This window comes from Castor canadensis, chromosome 7 (genome assembly GCF_047511655.1).
Source record: "Castor canadensis chromosome 7, mCasCan1.hap1v2, whole genome shotgun sequence".
Taxonomy (NCBI): Eukaryota; Metazoa; Chordata; class Mammalia; order Rodentia; family Castoridae; genus Castor; species Castor canadensis.
In genome coordinates, this window is record NC_133392.1 from 89,841,498 (window position 1) to 89,854,908 (window position 13,411).

General features: G+C 36.4%; 1 protein-coding gene across 10 annotated transcripts in view; it reads left to right on the forward strand.

Annotated features, from left to right (window-relative positions):
• The window catches only part of Odf2l (outer dense fiber of sperm tails 2 like), a 205,842-nt gene that overhangs the window by 93,582 nt on the left and 98,849 nt on the right, over positions 1–13,411 (forward strand). Inside the window, exons 16-19 of one of the 10 annotated variants that reach the window (XR_012449821.1) lie at positions 4,923–5,061; positions 5,772–5,887; positions 10,865–11,022; positions 12,718–12,848. Coding sequence is in view for 2 of the 10 variants with exons in the window: in XM_074079538.1 (XP_073935639.1) it covers positions 1,975–1,995 (21 nt within the window). In the remaining 8 variants the exon portion in view is untranslated. Of the gene's footprint in view, positions 1–1,974; positions 3,503–4,922; positions 5,063–5,771; positions 6,016–10,864; positions 11,023–12,717; positions 12,849–13,411 lie in introns of those variants that run through there. The other 9 variants (XR_012449822.1, XR_012449824.1, XR_012449826.1 and 6 more) reach the window with 9 other exon arrangements.

The window sequence follows — 13,411 nt, forward strand, 5'->3', positions numbered from 1 at the left end:
TTTAAAAAATGGAGAGCCTTATCTTTCTAATCTAGTCTATGATTATGAGTTTGTTCAGTTTTTAAAAACTTCTTGGATCAATTTTGGCACATATATAGAAAATCATATAGTATTTCTAGATTTTCAAATTATCATATAGAAACATGATATTCTCTTACAGTTCTTTTTAACCTCCCAGTGTACAGACACTATGGTATCTTTCTCACTGCTAAACTGACTTGTTTTTGTTTTGTCTTCTTTTTAATAAGATTTAGTGGAACTTTCTGTTTTTATTTTGTTTCTAACTTTTTAATTCATTTCTTTTGTTATTGTAATCTTTTAGCTTTATTCATTCATGCCTCTTCTAGTTTATTTTGGCATAATTTTCTAACATCTAAAGTGAAATCAATTTGTTCTTTTTTTGGCAGGCTGGTCATCAAATCAAGGGCCTTATATATGCTTGGCATGCTGTCTCTCACTGAGTTAAGCACCAAGATCTTGGTTTTTTGAGATAGGATCTCACCATATAGCTCAGACTGCCTTAAACTCCTGATCTTCCTGCCTCTGCCCTCTGAGTGCTGGAATTAGGGCATGTGCCATTATGCCTGGTTTCATTTTAGTTTTTACTTTTAATAATAAGTTTTTAAGAAATAAAATTTTCTCTGAATTTAGCCTTAGTTATATCTCATATATTTTAATAGAAAGTGATCTTTTTATTACTTTCTAAGTAGTTTGTTTTTACTGTAATCTAATATCAAGTATTTCTCAATTTCCAGTAGAGTGTTTGACTACTTTTTTAATTGTTCACTTCTCATTTTATCAGACCCTAATCAGAAAGCAATGCCTCGAAATCTTGCTTTCTGAAATATGTCAAAGTTTTTTCTTAGCCAAATATGTAACCAAACATAATTAGAAAAATAATATGTGTTCTCTTTTTGTAAGACATATTTCTGTGTGTATAATATACATATATATGGACTATATAGAGAGAAATAGAAATACATAGATATAAAATTATGTTTTTAAAACCAGTAGGAGGGGGGAGGAAGTGGGAAAGGACATGGGAAAGTGAATATAATGCAAATTCTATATACATATGTATGTAAATGGAAAAATGATACCTGTTGCAACTGTTCCAGGATTAGGGGGAGGGGAGATAAAGAAGAATGGTGGAGTGGGTGAATTCAAGTATGATATATTTGATATGTTGTAAGAACTTATAAATGCCACAATGTACCCCCATCCAGCACAACAATAAAGAAAAAAAAAAAAACAAATAAAGTCATCTTTATTTTCTAAGTCTTTCCTTGGTGTCAATGTTGCTTGACACACAAAAAAATTGTTATATCTTCTTTGTGAATTGTGTCTTTTATTATTCCATAATATCATTCTTTTTCCTTGAATCTTATTTAGTCTAACATTAATATTGTGACTTTGAATCCTTTTTGCATGTATATTTCTGGTATATATTTATTAGTCAGTTATTTTTGTCCTTTCTTTGTCCCTTCCTTTTAGGTGTGTTCTTATTAAAAGCTTTGAGCAGTGAGGGAGCAAATGCATCTCCCCAGGGAGACCAGCTGGTGTTCACTGGCTTCGTGTTAGCATTAAGCCATATTTTGATGTATTGCTGCATGGATGGAGCAAGGTAGCATCAGAGAATGTGCACCAAAATCAATGCACAATACTTCAGGTCTATCTTTTTTGAGTGGGTAGCTTATGCGTATGATTAAAAAAAAGATCTACCAAATCAAATAAAGGTTTCATCTTGGGAGTTCCCATGGTGTTTTGTAAGTAGCTAGACTGATCCTATTTGCTCCTTCCATTAATGTAACTAGCTATATCTCCTTGGTCAAGTTAATTAATGTCTCTGAAACTTAGGTCCTTCATCTGTAAAATGGAACTACATCACTAGATTGTTATAGAGATTAGATGAGATTGAACATCTAATGGTATGTACAGTGTGTTTGTACTCACTGTTTCCTCTTTACTCCTCAGGACAATTTGATTGAACAATAGTAGGAACTCTGTTTCTGGGCACAGAGGATCTTTAGAAGTCTTGGTGGCAGAAGGTATCCACAGTGCTGTGGTATAAGTTCATTTATATGTCATCTCCCTAATGTATGTTCAAGGTATCTAACGGCTGTGAAAGGGAAAAAAATGTGCCAAAACTATGGGTTTCAGAAGTGCATACCCATTCAGTCAAAGGGATACTGCTATTGCTGGGCAGACCACCTTGCTTATGAAGTTTTATATTTCTGTATATCTCAAAGATGAAAATTGACTAAAATATCAGTTTGTAAGTGGGCCTCCAGGTATCTGTTCTTTCTCCTTTGAGCTGGTTCTACTTTGACTGGCTCCTGAGTCCAGCACATGGCACAAATGCTTCATGTCTGAGGACATGTTTGAATTACTTTATGCAAATCAGCTGTAGAGGCAGAATATCAACTGTTCTTTCTTGAATTTATTGCAAATTGGTTTCTAGTTTATTCGCTACATTTTTTTCCTATCTAATTGGTGTCTAAGCCCTACTGTAGATTCTTTAGATATAATGAAATAAAGGGCATATCTCTAGTCATTTGGTTAAAATGAGAAGAATATTAAAAAACGAAAGTTCTTTGTTCTCTCAGTTATTCTGTAGGAATTGGTCTATCAAGTAGCATTTAATGGCAGATATCTAACCTAAAAACAGCAAAAAGTATGGGATGATTCTGCATCTAAACACATTAAATATAATAAGACTATCCCCTAACCTAAGTGATGCTTAAGTTAAATAGGATATTTTTGTCTACAATTTTTTGGTTTAAATATTAAGTGGGTTTGTTTTACTTTGCTTTCATGATATCATTAATACCATCCATCAAAGTTATCATCTTAGATAAAAACTTTGTTATATTTTTAATGACTTATGTTGAAAGAACAAATGCAAATGAAGGTAAGTAACATTAGACTAAATTAAAAGTATGCTGGATTACTGACTAACTTGGAAAATTTTCTAAACTGCATGATTTAGTTAAAATCATTAGCTTAGTTTTTCAAAGCAAACAGCTTCTATATATAAATTACACTGAGCAATGTATGTGATTATGAAATATAAATCGAGTTTCAATGACATGTACTTACAAATGTTCACAAGTGGAGGTTAATACACAATGCCTTTTTATTTGATAGTTGGAAATTGAGACCTGGCAGAGTGATAAATATTGGAATAAGGGTCTTGATAGGAGAGCACACGATCATTTAATCTTCTTAGGAAATCTAAAACTTGAAAATGTTTGATGTGCACACTGTAGAGGAGTGAATAAAGTAATCTTAAACTGGTAGAGGCCACTATGGGAAGGTGACTGGGAAGTAATGAAGAGGTCTGGTAGAGATGAATCAATTTGGGTTGTAATACACATGTGTATGGAAACAATGCTAGGAATCTCTCTGTATATCTATCTTTATCTCAAGCTAGCAAAAATGCTATGTCTTTCTTATTATCTCATGTTTTCTCTTTAACAAAATTGAAGAGGACAGAACAGGTCCTGCCTGGAAGTGAGGAGGTTGGGGGGAAGGAGAAGAGGGGCCTGGGAGCAGGGGGGAGAGATGGCCCAAACAATGTATACACATATGAATAAATATATAAACAATTTTTAAAAATCTTCTCCTTAGAATTTGAAATGCAGTAAAGTTGAGCCATGTGTCACCATCCAGATAAATGCTCACTTTTGGTGGCAATCGCATGTTGTGCCACCAACAGGGAAGCAGCAGCAGCCACAGTGGTCACCTTCAGGAGGAAGCCAATGTACTGTGGTGACATAGTGCTAGAAAGAGGTGATTTAGTGCAGCTATTGGCTCAGCCTTGGAAACTGCAGATGTGGGGTGATATCTCAAATGCATGGGCAGCGCCAAAAAGGAGCTGGGTTTCAGCATGAAAATAATTTATACCAAAGTGCCTTCCAAGAACAGCATTATTCTAATGGACATTTGGCCTCTGATCTCAGCCTTTCTTTCGCTTTTAAGAATTTTTTTTTAATGTGTCTGGAATTCATCCTGACCGCACTACCCAGAGGCTGTCAAACCATAAAGACCAATCTACAGAAGGCATGAGTCCAGTGCAGGGAACATAGAGGTGCTCGATAATGGTAGCAATTTTATTATGGGAGAAAAGGGCAGCTGTAGAGATGTGTCTCTAGACCAGGTGCCAAACTATGATTTTTCCATTTCATGCTAGAATTAGTTTTGCTAACTGAATTCTCAAGGGTAGAGATAGAATCTGCCTACTGGCCTGGGTTTTACAATCAAGTCTATCAGAAATGTCAGCCATTTATCTCTCTGTGCTTTAGTGTCCTCAGTATTTATTGAAACCTCCTGCCCCATGGTCCTCTCTGACTCTTTCTCCATCTGCCTTCTACAACTCACTGTTTCCACTTCTTAGCCACTCAGACTGGTCCCTATTCCCACTTTCGCTGCCCTTGCTTGTATCTAACTTGTTCTAAATTCTTATCTTCCTTGATCTCTTTGCAACAGTTGACACAGAGATACTCCTTCCAAGTTGATGCTCTATCTTGTTTTCCATGTCAGTTTTGGCTACTTCTTCCTAGGTGACTCTCAAAATTTCTCCTCTTCCTCTTTGACCTTTAAGGGCTCTGTCTTCCATTCTTCCTTCATTCTGTACTCTTTCTCTTAGCAATCTCATCCATTTCCATGACTTCACTTACCTATATGCTGATAATTCACCAATCTGTTTCTTTAACAAACGAACTCCAAATTATTCATCAATATCAAAACCTCAAACTCACATATACAAAATGGAACCCATCATTTCCAAACCTATTCCTTTGCCAACCATTTGCTTAAAGTAGAATGTTGTAGCTTTTCCTTTGTGTCCCATAGTACTTGTGAATAACTTTATTGAAACACTTTTTAAGACACTTGTCTTTTTTCTTATTTGTCTTTTTCAGTGAAGACTCTTATGTTACCCAAAGGCCAAGTACATTACTCAGCACAGAAGAAATCATTAAATGATTAATTGTGGCATCCTGGAATGCTGAATAATGTTCCAAACTAGCTGGACTTAATTTCAAACACTAAAATTTTCAGGTGAAGTATAGATCATCTTTGATGACTGAATTGGCTGACACATGCTTCATATAGGCAATAGAGTTCTTGGCAGTTAGTCTTTGTCAGGTATTAAGCATTTGAAAATCTTGTTTGGCAAAAAACTTTAAGTATAATTTGCATTCAATAGAATGCACCAGTGTATCTTCAACCAAGACACAGAACATTTTAAGTGGATACAGTGGTTCACACCTGTAACCCTAGCTACTTGGGAGATGGAGATCAGGAAGACAAGTGTTCAAGGCCAGCCTGGGCAAAAAGTTAGTGAGACCCCATCTTGACGAATAAAAAACTGGGTCTGGTAGCATGTGCCTGTCATCCCAGCTACAGGGAAAGGTACGTAGGAGCATAGAGATCAAGGCTGACCTGAGCATAAATGTGAGACCCTATCTCAAAAATCACAAAAGCAAAAAATGCTGGGGAGTGTGACTCAAGTGGTAGAGTGCCTGTCTAGCAAGTACAAGGTCCTGAGTTCAAATTCTGGTCTATAATTAGACTTTGGGTAACTATTATTTTTTTCTGTTTTATAATTTTATGTGCAGGAATTGACACAGTCTGCATTCATTTAAGTCAGGCTCTGTTGGCTTGACACAATGTTTTGAGATTTGTCCATGTGTTACATATATCAGTGGTTCATCCTCTGTAGTATTCCATTGTAGTGACATACAATTTTTCTACTTACCTGTTCTCAGATATTGAGGTTATGAATATAGCTGCTATGAACATCCATGTACAAGTCCTCATGTGAACATAACCTTTGCCTCTGTTTTAGAATAATAACACAATAGCAGAATTTCTAGGCCAAATGGTAAGTATCTGTTTTACTTTAGAACTTTACCAAATAGTTTTCCAAACTGTGTGCACCATTTTGTATTCCTAATAGCAACGTATGAGAATTTCAAATGCCCTAGATCCTCTCCCAAACTTGGTGTTATCAAGTTTTAAAATTTTAGCCATTCTACTGGATATGAAGTGATGTTTCATTATGATTTAATTTGAATTTTCATCATGGTTAATTATGTTGAGAATGGTCTTTTATTATGGATTTTGATATTAACTGGTTGCTCTTACCTTAATATTATACTATACATTACCTTATTGACAATATAATCCTTTGTAATGCATTGACAATATCATAGCCCAAAAGTCAAGTTTAGATATTTACTGCCACTAGTTAGCTGTGACTCTGGGCAAGTTATTCTTGGTCCTGTAAATTGGGGCTCATAATATCTATGCCCAGTGTTATTTTGTGACTTTAAAACAATAATCATGAAGATTCTAGCACAGTGCCTAGTATGAAAAACTCAATAAATGACAGCAGTTCTTATAAGTGCAATTATTTTACCTATATTCATACCTACAATTAAAAGATGTCAGCTGGCAGATTGTAACATCTGAGTGAAAAAAGCTATGCTAATGCAAATAAACAGCAAATGCAACTTATTTCTAAAAGTATATTGCTGGAAAATTATTTTCATAATTCATCTGAGAGTGAATTGAAGGTTTTATATAAAGACCACAGAACATTTTATATCAAAGAGCATTTTATATAAAGGCCACAAAGAACCTCAAATGAATTAGAAAACTCTTTGTAAAGAAAATATAACCCAAGAATTTACATGTATATTTGGCATTCTCTTTGACTAAGTGCTATCTCTTGAATTATGGTTGATGCCAGCACCTCCAGACATCTCACAGCAGGCTTCTTCTTGTCACTGGCTCAGAGAGAGCTTCTCGAATCTCTACAAAAGTACAGCTCAGGCTATCACCAGTTTCTATTGGACTGAATTTCTTTACTCAAGCACAAAACTATAGTTGATTTTTTATATTTATGTACTCAAAACTAAATATTAAATGTGTTATAATACTGAACTGTTTAAAAATTGGCTTTATTGTCTGGATCACCAAATCTAGAATACAACTTCACAAAAGCTAGTATATCTTCCATCTTGTTCATGGCTGTGTCTTTGGCATGTGATGTTTGGTTGTTGTTGATGACACAGTTATGTGGAGACATTCAGTAAATCTATGATAAATAAATAATTAATTAAAACAGCAGGTACATAGTCTCTGGATTTAAAAAAAAAAAAAAAGAAGCAGCACAACTTATTCCAGGAACTGCAAGTTGTCTAACGTAAGGGCTGTGTGCTGAGGACAATGCTGGTGACATTCACTTAGCGCTTCTTTGTGTGATTATACTGTCTTTTACTTAGTGTACCTCATTGAACCCCCATGACAACCTTGTGAGATCTGTACTATTATTATCCCCACTTCATGGAAGTGGAGGCTGAAACTCAGAGTGTTTAAGGGCAAGTATCAGACAATGGCAGAACCTAGAAAGATAGACTCCAGACCACTGGAAAGGATCTTGGAAGGAATTTGAATTCCATCCTGTCAGGACCTTGGAAGTTGTTAGGTAAGAGAGTGAAAAAGAGCCTATTTGTGTTGGTTTGAGTTTTAGGAAGACCATTAGTGGGTTAGTAGAGAATTAGGTAGAAAATGACAAGAAAGAAGTCAGTGAACTCAGTAAGGAGGCTTTTAGTATGCTCCCAGCAAGAAATCACGGCAGCAGCACTAACTAGGGAATAAGAGGTCCATGAAAAGGATTTCCTAGTAGGGAAACAGAACCTGGTGAATAACCAGTTGTGGGTGTAAAAGAAGGGAGGATGACTCAGAGGATGGATGTTTGGTTTAGATGTCTGTTATCTTGTATTCTTCACATACTCCTATCCTCATTATTTGTCATGGGATTCCCTAAGCCAAATTCCTCAGGCCTGCAGTTCCTCCGTGACCTGGGAAAGCCCTAGAGTTAGCACTCATGTGTCTGGGCTCAGGGTGACCAATGAGATTATACTGCATCATGGATGTGAAGCATTGACATGGAAATAAATCAGGGATCAACTTCCTTCCATCACAGCTCTATCTTCTAGAACTAACCTTGCCATCACCTAATCATATTATCGTAATATCATTGAACACAGAATATTTTGAGTCTAAAAATTGCTCTTCAGTGAAACCAAAGCAGAGGTTAGAGTTTTGGAGTGTATGTGTATGCGCATATGTATTGTTTATTTACAATTCAAATGGTTTTCTAAGTAGATTTTTTTAAAAGCTGCATTACAAGTTCAACTAGCTGCTTGTTCTTTAGGTACTTATTCTACATAGCTCATTTCTCACTTAGTCAGTCCTCTGAGAAGGCACCAAGCCTTTTGAAAAGTCTGTGTTATGCTGAGCTCAACAATGTACTTCTGGAAACTGTGGATACAAGTCAGAACCCAGCTCCTCACACCTGTGGCTTCCCTACCACTCCTCATAAATAAGCACTGCTCTGTTGCCTCCAAGGCTTACTTGAAAATACTTTAAAGGGTTTGCTTGGTGCCAGAAATGTTCTTGTTTCATTTGTTTGTTTGCTTTTTTTATTGACACATTATATTTGTACAGTTTTATGAAGATACAGTATAATAATTCAATGTATGTATGCAATATATGAGAACCAAATCGGAATAATTAGTATTTTCATCTCAAATACTAATAATTTCTATGTTGGGCAACTTTGAACTCTTCTAGTCATTTTGTAATATATCACAGTTCCTTGGAAACTATGGTTACCTTAGTGTACTGTAGAATGCTGGAATGGATTCCTCCTATCTGTGTTTTGCACCATTTATTTAACTTCTCCTCTATCCTTCTACCTTTCCCCATTTCTAGAGATCATTCTTCCACTCTTCTTCCATGAGATTGTTGTTTTAGTCTCCACAAATGAGTGAGAACATGTGATATTTGTTTTCCTGTGCCTTTCTTATTTCACTTGACTTGACATCTTTCAGTTCTATCCACTATGACACATTTTCTTCATCCATTCACCGTTGATAGACACCTTGGTTGGTTCCATATTTTGGCTATTATGAATAATGATGAAATAAACACAAGAGGGCAGGTATCTCTTTTATAATGATCTCATTCTCTGGATACACACTCAGTAGTAGGATTGCTGAATTATATGATAGTTCTATTTTTAGGTTTTTTTTAAGGAACCACCATATTATTTTCCATAATGGGTATTCTAATTTACATTACCACCAGCAGTGTAGAAGAGTTCCCCTTTCTCCAAATCTTTGCCAAAATTTGTTACTTTTTGTCTTTTGATAATAACTATTAAAACTAAAGAATGATATCTCATTGTGGCTTTGATTTTCATTTCCCTGATGATTAGTGATACTAAGCATTTTTATATATTTGTTAGCCCTTTGTAGGTTTTCTTTTGAGAATTGCCTATTCTGATCATGTTCCAGGTTCTTAAACATGAATCAAGGCAGGCTCCTAGCAGCATACCAGACAAATACAAATTTTAGGCAAGAAGAATCTGAAATTGAACTCTTCTCTCTTTAAGTTGTTCTTTTGTCTCCAGCCAGTTAGATGGTTGATGGAAAATGCTAACCAGCAAATAATGGCGTCCAAAGGAAATCTCCCACTTCAATGAAAGAGTGTCTCTCCTACTATGGGAGATGCCATGTCATAAGTGGGTGTTTTGTTCTCAGTTGGATAAAAAAAATAGGTTGGTTTAAAAACTGTTAATGATAGAACACATGGCATAAATTATACCGTAAACTCTAAACAACTCTGAAATTATAAACATTGCTTAGTCAAAGCTTTTCTTTAATGATGCCCTGATGTCGCTGGCAGAGCCCAGTGATTTCAGTCAGTATTATTTTACTTGAAAGGAGGAATTTCTTTTCCAAAAAAAGTCTCTCTAAGAAAAGCTGTCTTCCTGGCTGACTTCATGAAACATCTTGCTGCAATGACTTGTGTCATATTTTGCCTGGAACTGAGGCCAGGAAGTACAAGATAAATGAGAAACTTAGAAGAAAGAGTCATGTGATAAGGGGAAAATGTAGGTTTGGTCCTGATGTGGGTAGGAGGCTGACTAAAGTCAGTGGGAGCCATGACTAAAGAGGGACTGTCAGGGCTCTGAGCCAACATGCCTGAGAACTGGCATAGAATTAGCATTTAATTCAGGTCTTCTTTCTCTGGGAGTGAGGCAGCCAACAAGCATCTTCTTAAATGGTAAGAATAACATTTACACCATTTGGAGATGACTTTTATTAGGCACTTATTCTATGCCAGGCACTTGGTTAAGTATTATATGTATACTATTTTATTTTGACTTAACTTTTGAGGTGGGTACTATTATTATTTCTTCATAATGGATAGAAACTACGACTCACTGAAGTTAAACTTTGCCATAGATCATATAGCAAGTACATGGAAGGTAGGATTCTAACTCAGGTCAGTCTAATTCAAATCCTGTACAATGAACTATTGACAGCTATGGTTTTTGCTTCTTTCATAAGGATGAATTAGTAAAATGTGTGTGAAAGTGTTTGAAAACAGCAAATGCTTATGGAAGTGCTGCTGCTGGGCTCTGGGATGAGAACAGCAGACTCATTCTACCTTTTAATAACTATACATTAGATTTGTCAATAGGATACTTACACCAGTCTTTTACTCAAAACACTGGAGATTCATGCTTCACACCAATGATGGAAAATTAGACCACATTTGGTCATCATAATGAGAGCCTCTTCTTTCAGTGCCATCTCTTAACAAGTACTCCATTTCCCACAGTCTGATTTGATGGGAGCCCTTTCATCGTATGCATTTTTTTGTGTCATACTCCAGATTACAAGTTCATTCCAGGTTTGTCAACCAATAAATAATACTATTGTTCAAGTAGAGGAAGAGTAAGAGAGTGGAAATGATTTGATCCAACACATTCTTCCTACAGGAAAAACAGAAGTGTATGACTATCCTTCATTTAATGGAAAGGTAGCATCATATCTATAAATGAAGGCTCTATGTGACAAGAAAAGAAAATTATAAGTGAAGATGACTATTATTTATCTAACTCAAAACAGAATTTTCTCCTGGTCAAAAATAGATTAGGTAAGTGATCAATCCAGTATGAATAAGGTTCAAAGGTGATACAGGAAAGGGGATGCATCTGTCTTCAACTTGGGGAAAACAGGTTAGAGTAAGTGTAGGTCGTCTTTGTGTTAGTCCAACAGCAGGCTTCAGAGGAGCAGGAGAAAACAATTTGGCTCCTAATTTCTCATTCTTAATAGCAGACTAGGGCATGTTAAAGACTAGAGAAATTTTTTTACCCATTTGAGTTTCGGTGAATGATAAGCTGGGAATCACAGAGTCCCTCCCAGGTATTGTGGCATGATGAGAAACATCCATGTTCTACCTCATCAGTGGTACCAAGTCCAGCACTGTGCAATTTCAAAAGCTTTTTTTCCACATGGCACTATGTAATCACACAGAGACCCCTGGTTAATGAGACTTTCTGTTTTCTGATGAATTCCTTGTGAGAAAGATTGAGATGTCATGAATATACCTTGTGCGTCTGTGTCACTTCTGTCCCTCAGGAGCTGTGTGAGAAGCTGAATAGGTTGCTTTGCTTTGCTGGACGGCAGTACCTGCCACACAAAAAGGATAATAAGAACCACTTAAATATGTGCACAACAGGTTTTCAAACTCTAAAATGTTATATAAACAATAATTAATGTTTTTGAAATACCTTTTAAATACTTATCACTATTTGTTTTCTGAAGAGCCTCCTGTATACAAAATCACACTTAGTAGATGGATAGAGGACAGATTCACTTTCAGATGTTTGGGGAAAGTTTTTACAACAAAGATGCTCTCAAAATCTGAGCTCCTCTTCTGTCCTTATAACATTTTTCTGCAGTTTCTAAAATTGCAGGTCCTGATAATGTTTCAATAGTCATGAGTGGTATGCTAGAACAATGATCTTTGACAAATGGTGCTTATAAACAATCATCAAAAATAACAATAATTCATAGTTTGGCTTGTGACTTTTCCCCTCTTTCTACTTGACACTTGAAAATTACAAAAAAAATCTTTGTAGAGGAGAATTATTTTTCCTTTTGGATTTATGAGAATTGTGGCCCAAAATTCAATCCAAACCAAATTTCAAATGTGGAACTATACCCCTACCTCTGAATGGAAACCATGGAGCCCCTTAGCCAGAGTGGCAATTGGCAGTTCTACCTTGGTCTCCTAAGATGCACTCAGTGGGATACCAACCAAGAAAAAGAACAGAGAAAGAATATAAGGAAAAACACAAAAACCATCTGTACAGAGTTGGATTTTTCTATGCTGCTGGTACAACAAGGTTCTTCTGGTTATCTTAACTGGAGTCCAATCTCTCTCCCATAATTACATTTAAAAGAATAAACAGTGAACCTCACAACATTGATTTCAGAGAGTTGGTGTCATCTAGTGAAGGGGACACTGGGGGTTGGGGGTTAGGAAACAGGGTTCAATCCTTGCTTGAGCATGAATGCCCTAAACACTTTGCAGCAGGTTCCTTGCCCTCTCTGAGACTCAGAAGTATCGATTGTACTTGTGGATGTCATTGCTCACTTCACTGGTTATGGTGAGAAAAATACACCACACTGAAAGTATTACAGGATTTCACACAAAGGAGAGACTCAATCCTATCTCCTCCAGATTCTCAAGAAGGGAAGAAGGGAGAACAATCATAGTGAAGTCCACTTTATGACTCCTCCTCCATTCCTCTTTCTCTGGGTAATGCCTAACTATTTTATCTAGGGCAGGGGAAAACTATCTCCTAATGTGGATATGAACATAATTCTTCCCTGGTGGTCTGTGCCCATCACTCCTGCCTTCAGATGATCCTGACAATTCTGGGAAAAGTTTCTACTTCAGACAGTGCCAGAAAGGTACATCTGTCACTGCCTCATTCCTGCCTAGGTCACTCCAAGAACAGTGGTGCTAGGAGCTTGGCTCTGGTCCTGCAGGGTAAAAGCCCTTTGCCAAATGCCAACCTGTGTCATGAGTCAGATCCTGCAACTCTGGTTCACAGTCCCAGTGGTCACTTTTACTTTCCTACAGCAGCTAAGATTGTTCTTTTTGAAAGAGGGAAATTCATGTAAACACTTAGACAAATATGTGAGTCCAATTATCATACTGGACTTTAAGTAAAAACATAGAAATGGAAACAATGGGATTATATGATAATTAAAGTAAAAATTATCAAGCACCTCCTCTATCTGAATAGAGGTATACAGTTACAACAGTTACAACAGTGCTTTGCCACCACTGTTGTACCATTGAGTAGCTTTCTATGTGGTCTTTTATGGGACCTGGTTCACCACACGTTGAGCTTACCTGAAATTAGGTGTTGGCAATAATTGTTTAGAGAAATTGCCTAGATTCCTTATCATACCACCATCTGGTCAGGGTTTCTTTCTTCTTACCTATCTTCCAAAATGCATTTTTGATA